Here is a 7,315-nt window from a genome sequence, read left to right as displayed (position 1 = left end):
ATATCATAATATATATATATATATATATATATATATATACACAGTATTCCCTTGATTATTGCAGGTGAAAATCTACAAAGTAGAAACAGTACTGTGCTGTATGCTTTTATTCATTATTTTTATAATTTGTATATATCTATTTCATTATAAATGCAAAACAACACCACGGAGGAATAGACATAAGCTTGAATAATAAATAAACCACAAACTTATTCTTCAACTGGGATACAATTTATTCTTCAAATGGAAAATCAATTCTGAGTTCATAATACAAAATGATAATAATAATAATAAACGAAAATACAAAATTTACCACTTTTATGAAGGGAGATTAAATTCTATCACATATGTTGAAGGAAATTACTTAAGAGCTTCTGGGTAAACAACATTCTTTGTTTTCTGGTTTGGAGCATAGACAAATACGTTTTGCAAATTACCAACCCTGGAGCAACCAACATAAAGTTGACCATGAGAAAAGCAAGGCTCAAATAAGTGAGAGCCAGTAGATTTCAAAGCCTGACCTTGAGCTTTATTAATAAACATTGCGAAGTAAACTCACACTAGGAATTGTGTTCGTTTGAACTCACATAACATGTCTGTTGGCTTGATTGGAATTCTTGGAATGAAAACTTCTTCCCTAGAGGCACATCCAGTGATGATGGTAGCTTCTATGACATCAGATGATAATGTTTTCACAATCAACCTTGTCCCATTGCATAATTTAGGAGGATCTAAATTTCTTAGAAGCATTATTAGGACTCCTGCCTTCAGAAAAAGTTTATGTGGAGGAGTTCTAGGTGGCTCAAGAGAATTAAGGAACTTTGTTGGGTAATGGACAGTATAATTTTCACATCTAAGTTGCGAGAAGGCTATTCGTACGACCTGAACATGTAGAACACAATGTCAAAAATGAAAATCGCCCCCCCCCCGTGTGTGGGGGAGGGGAGGGGGTGGTCCAAAATTTTTTTAGGGGGAATCGCATGACCGTGACATATAGAACACATTATCGAAAACGAATATCGTCAAAATTAAAAAATAAAAAAGTTACAGCCATTTTCCTTCAGTGTCTAATTCCAATGTCCACCGAATTATTAATTAACAACCAGACCAGTTACTTATTTATTTCAAGTAAACGAAAACTTCACACAGTTAATTTCACAACGATATTAAAAATATTCGGGTATCAGGTTATTTATTTTTACTGCAACTTGTGGATTTGTATCTAATTGTAAGGGAACCAACCCATTCAATATTTAGCGAACGAGGATTACTCGGACATCTAATTTCAAAGGAACTTATCTTAATATTACGCCGACTGAGAGGGGAGTTAATATCTGTGTTAAAATTTCGCGCCATTTACGAAGTAATCTTGTGGTCTGGTGAGTAATTAAACTTTTTCGAAGATAAATGTTTTAAATGATTTATTTGCATCCACACGAACTATTTACAGTTTTAATACAAATATAAATGAATTTATTTACTAGGTTGTTTGCGTATTTATGTCTCGTAAATGACTTAGTAAATTTTACTTTCGATTTTTAAGTTGGCTACGAAGTTATTTTTCGAGGGGAAAAAAAATCAACATATGCGTAGGTGATTCTTACTAAACTCCCGGTTATGATGCAAATAGAAATTATTTACAGAATATCAGTACTTGACTAGAATATTCGGCAAGACTTTTCTGAATATTCCATGTTGACAATCATTGTTAAAAAAATTTTAACTGCTTATGTAACCTTATAGTCTCAAACAACTAGTGTTTGTATATATATGCTCAAGCTTGATTTTTTAAAGTTTCGTCATAGGCGAATAGGGTTCCCTAACTTAACGTTACAGAGCTAACGAAGGAACTCTAACACTGGCACTTGATTAGCTTGTTCACTCAGAACTGACTTGGAGTCGACAATTAGTTCCAGCTCGAAGCATCGATTAAGCCTTCTTGCGATCGATCGACATTCAGGAAATAACAGCTGGGAATTCTTCCTTTAGTTATCGGTATTTCACATATATATATATTTTTCATCGACCTCTTTGATACGACTAAATGAAGAAAAGCGTTTGTAAATTAGGGACAATGATCACTCAGTAATTTTTTGGTCAAACTCCAGTGTTTGATCCGAACAAAGAAAAAAAAAAGAATTATGTGTAAAACAACATGTAATAAACAAATATGAAAAAAAAAAATGGAAAGGACTCGGAATATTTTTTTCTTCATATTCGTTTGTTTTGATTTTGTCGAGTTAAAACGAAGGATTGCCTCGTTTACTACACATCATTTTACACCTAGTAACACTATTTCTTTCTTCAATTCTTTGTGACGGGAGTGGGTGAGGTGTTGACTCGGATAATTCACACGATTCAGTAACATCACTTTCGACACCCGGTCACAAAAATGAAAAAAAATATAATGAAAAAGGTGTAAAACAACATGTAGTAAACAAATATGAAAAAAAAAATGCGTGCTGGCGGACCAATTTTTTTAGGGGGAAAAACAACAAAACAGTGTCGCATAAATATATATCGAAGGATTGCCTTGCTGTCCTGTTTGAATATATATATGATACGTCTGGGCTTAAAGTGTGTACTAAAACAAAATCGATACAATTTTTGTTTATGACCCGCAGAAAGAACATGGGTAAACTTTTACTCGGCAATCTTTCCCGAAATTTCAAGTTTCATTTTGTTGATACATGTGATGTGTGTCAATATGTTTGTTTGCAACCCTCCAATTTCTTTTTATATTAAATTCCGATATAATCGTAATCTACACCATCTGAAAGGTATTTGTAGGAAATACCTTTGGAAAATACGCTTCCCATTTTTCTGCAAGTTATGAAGAAACAAAACGGACTCGTGAATTTTTGCTCCCCTCCTCACCAACCCGTTCACTTTCCCTATAAATATTTACTATAACACTCATGATCGATGTATACCGGAACTTGTTAGGAATAACAAAACGACAAACATCCAACTCACAGCAAATGCTACCATGAGAAGACGTTACTGTGGGCCGAAGTAAGCGTTACCAGGAAAAGACCGGATGGTCAATGCTAGAGTAAATGTAGGTCTACCCTGTTAATAGTGACCTAGAGCTAAGTAACTCTTGGAACTCGTTCATTTGTTTACTACAAGGGAGGCTACTCTGACAATGCCATAAAATGTCACTTGAAATATTTTTTTAATAATAGCAGGTCTTTTTTTTTAATTTTCATATTTAATTTGTATGTTAGTAGGAGAGAAATGTGTCAGCATGGATGATGGTGCACTTGCTTTTGATGATTCTGAAAAGAAAGAGGCTTAAAGAAGCCATTATGAAAGACTGCTGAACGTGGAGAATGAATGAGAGGAGGAGAGCCTGCCAAATGTTGACCCAGTAGAGGGACCAGCTATCCGAATAGCCAGTTCCCTTGTAGATAAAGCAATTAAGGGTATAAAGCCAGGAAAAGCCCCAGGCTCATCAGGAATCACTGCTGAGCTGCTTAAAACATCTGGTGGTGTGGTCTATGGCCTAGTCACTCGCATTGTAAACCAGGTCGTTCATGATAGAGTCATGATAGAGTCATGGCAATGAGTATAGTGAAGAATTCCAGGTAGAAGTAGGGGTCCACCAAGGTTCAGCCCTCAGTCCCCTTTTATTCATCATAGTCCTCCAGGCAATAACAGAGAAATTCAAGACAGGTTGCCTCTGGGAGCTCCTCTATGCTGATGACCTGGCCCTCATAGCAGAATCACTACTGGAACTAGAAAAGAAATTTGGGTGTGGAAGTAAGGTTTAGAATCAAAAGGCCTTAGAGTCGATGTAGCAAAGACCAAAGTTCTAGTAAGTAGGAAGGCGAACTCATCACACACCCACTCAGGTAGGTGGCCCTGCTCGATGTGTAGAAAAAGTGTATAGGTAGAAACTCCGTAAGATGTACCCAGTGTAAGCTATGGACACATAAGAGGTGCAGCAACATCAAAGGAAGATTAACCGAGAAGATAGCTTTCATGTGCGGCAGATGCACAGGGGCAATAAACACCACAGATGCTCAGAAAACAGATTCCACCACACACCAGTAGTTGATAGCTTCCGCTACCTAGGTGACCAAGTTAGTAGTGGGGGTGGATGCTCAGAGAGTGTTACCACTAGAATAAGATTAGCCTGGGCAAAGTTTAGAAAGCTTCTACCCCTAGTGGTGACAAAGGCTTCTCAGTCAGAGTGAAAGGTAGACTGTACGATGCATGTGTGCGAACTGCCATGCTTCACGCCAGTGAAACATGGGTTGTGACTGCGGAGGACATGCGTAGGCTCGAAAGAAATGAAGCTAGCATGATCTGCTGGATGTGTAATAAGCGACCTGAGAGAAATGTTGGACCTAAGAGGCATCGGATGTGGCGTGCAAGAGAGATGTTTGCGCTGGTATGGTCATGTACTACAGATGGATGAGGAGAGATGTGTGAAGAAATGCCACTCCCAAAGTTGACGGTATCCGGAGTAGCAGTAGACCCAGGAAGACATGGGATGAGGTGGTCAAGCATGACCCTTCAAACAGAGGCAATGACGAAAAATCAAGACCTCTGGAGATATGCCGTGACAGCAAAAACCCGATAAATAAAGTCGGTTCACAGCTGTATCCTACACCAGTTTCGCATAACCAACCCAAGCCCATTCAAAAGTACCTTGGATCAGAGGGCAACCTGCTGTGCTTGAGGAAACTTATTGAGTGAAGTACATCAACATCAAAATAAAAATCAATGGAAATTGTAGTTGTGATACCTGTGCCAGTGGCATGTAAAAAGCACCATCCGAACGTGGCTGATGCCAGCGCCGACTTGACTGGCTTCCGTGCCGGTGGCACGTAAAAAGCACCAACTGATCGTGGCTATTGCTAGCCTCCTCAGGCCCCTGTGCCAGTGGCATGTAAAAAGCACCCACTACACTCAAGGAGTGGTTGGCGTTAGGAAGGGCATCCAGCTGTAGAAACACTGCCAGATCAGACTGGTGTCTGGTACAGCCTCCTGGCTTCCCAGACCCTGGTCGAAACCGTCCAACCCATGCTAGCATGGAAAACAGACGTTAAACGATGAGGATGATGATAAATCTTATGGTAAATGTAATTTCAGAACCATCGTTTTCGTTAGGCTTCCTATCAAAAGTTTAGGGATGTTTCTGTGGCCTAGTGGTTCGGGTGTTGCCCTCACAATTGCTAGATTGTGGATTCAATTCCTGTACTGGGTGGCATGTTGTGTTCTTGCGCAAAAATTTTCGTTTCACATTCTGCTGGTGGGAAAATGGCAGGATCGTTGGCGCATCGTCAGATATGCTTTATGGTATATCTTCTGACTCTCTACTTTCTGAGTTCAGTTCCCATCAACAGATGGAGAAGTCAATGGGAATCCACTTAAATATTCATCCCAGGTCTGGTCATGGTAGCTGTCATTCCAATAATTTACTTAACAGGAGAGTACAGGCCCACACATGTCGCATAAAGAGTGCTGGAGTGCCTGGAAATAGACAAAAGGTTTGAAACAGGAAGAGCATCTGGCCATAGAAAATTCTGCATCAGTAAAAATGTTATTGACCTATGTAAGCATGGAAAACTAGACATTAATATAATGATGTTCCTTGTATTATTTCAGTTATACAAGAAAAAGATGTCTAGTGGTAAGCGTTTTCCCGACAAACGGGATTCCTCCAACCCCATGAAGAAACCCAAGTAAGACTTAAATACCTATAATCCTTTTATTTTGTATCTTTTTTTCTATATCTGTTAATGAATTAAAGTTATGGAGATGTGTGTGTGTGTTTTGTTTGAGTAGATGTTTGCTCAGTTTCCATTATGTCTTCTGCTGCTCTTATTTTCAACTAATGCAAACTGAAGCCATCAAAATATATCTTATCAATGATGGGAGTTGTGTGAAATGAAGTACTACACAATGGTTGTAGCTTGGTTTGGTTCGGTTCAAACTTTCTTGTTACTCGTCATTTGACTGAATATGGAATGGTTTTTGCTGTTGTCCAAGCAGTCATTCCTTTAAGTGTTGGTGAATTATTTAATCAAAAACAACCCCAAAGATAATTTTATTCCATTGAAGTTAAATCTTTGTGGATGGTGTTAATGGCAGTTTTTGTCAGAAAAAGCAAGGGAGAGGACGCTGAACTACAAATCGTTTGAAAATTAAATGGCGTCACGAAGTAGGGGAATATGACTGATCTTTGGTTTGTATGTTGATAACTCTGAATATGTTTTCACATTATTAGTCCTCATCAGTAAAATCTAGTCTAACATCAGATCATAGAATGATTTTGAGAATTTGTTTACTTTTTTTTCTAGGCAGTGATTATATAGTTTAAAATATTGACATTCAAGTACATGTTGAAGTATATATTCCACTCATTGAGGAGATTTAATAAAATTGAAACATATCCAAAGCTATCTGCATGTTAAAGATCAGACTAACTTTTCACTGTCTGCTTTTAATTTTTAATCTGTTTAAGTTTTGGAGTTTACTATTTTGCCTCAAGAGAGAGAAATACTTTGGGTTCCAATGTTAAAAATAATATATATATATATATATATATATATATATATTGTTGTATTTGGGGATGGTCATGTTGCCAGTTTAGCCAATAAAAACACATGCACTATATATTTGATGTTAATTTGCTTCAGCTTTATATCACATTAATCGTATTTTGGCCAGAGTTCTTTCGTCACACTTCTGTGACCTCATCAGTGGTCCTTTGCTTTCTTTATTCTTATTTGTGTGTACCTCCTTACTAATGATCAGAAGTATGACGAAAGAACTCTGGCTGAAATACGATTAATGTAATATAAAGCTGAAGCAAATTAACACCAAATATATAGTGCGTGTGTTTTTATTGGCTAAACTGGCAACATGACCATCCCCAAATACAACTGTATCTGTTTCAACTCACAATTTCACATCAAGAATCTTGCAGAGGCTTCCATGGCATACATGGAGGCTATGGCTTCGGTTCCCACAACAAGGAGGGAACCAGACTGCTGGAGTTCTGTGATGCAACCGATCTTATGGTCTGCAATACCAACTTCAGGAAACCTGCCAGTCACCTAGTCACCTACCACTCCGGCAGACACTAGCCAAATCGACTACATCCTCGCCAGAAATAGGGAAAGAGGGCGGCTTATAAATGCCAAAACCTACCCTGGCGAAGAATGTACCCCACAACATAGATTAGTAGTTAGCGACTTTGGGATCAAGGCAAAATGGGTGCCCAGAATTAGACCGGCTTGGAGGAGAAGGGTGTGGAAGCTTAAAGACCCTGCAAATGGACAGAGACTTAGAGACAAGT

General features: G+C 38.2%; 1 protein-coding gene across 1 annotated transcript in view; it reads left to right on the top strand.

Annotated features, from left to right (window-relative positions):
- The first annotated feature begins 1,299 nt into the window (after positions 1-1,299).
- LOC106881377 (DNA polymerase delta catalytic subunit) overlaps positions 1,300-7,315 on the top strand; it is a 54,954-nt gene continuing 48,938 nt past the window's right edge. The window contains exons 1-2 of the mRNA XM_014931744.2: positions 1,300-1,379; positions 5,620-5,696. Of these exons, the coding sequence (XP_014787230.1) occupies positions 5,635-5,696 (62 nt within the window). The 5' untranslated portion in view covers positions 1,300-1,379; positions 5,620-5,634. The remainder of the gene's footprint in view (positions 1,380-5,619; positions 5,697-7,315) is intronic.

Source organism: Octopus bimaculoides, chromosome 11 (genome assembly GCF_001194135.2).
Source record: "Octopus bimaculoides isolate UCB-OBI-ISO-001 chromosome 11, ASM119413v2, whole genome shotgun sequence".
NCBI lineage: Eukaryota > Metazoa > Mollusca > Cephalopoda > Octopoda > Octopodidae > Octopus > Octopus bimaculoides.
The sequence above is the reverse complement of the archived record's forward strand: the minus strand, read 5'-3'. Positions and strand labels throughout refer to the sequence as shown.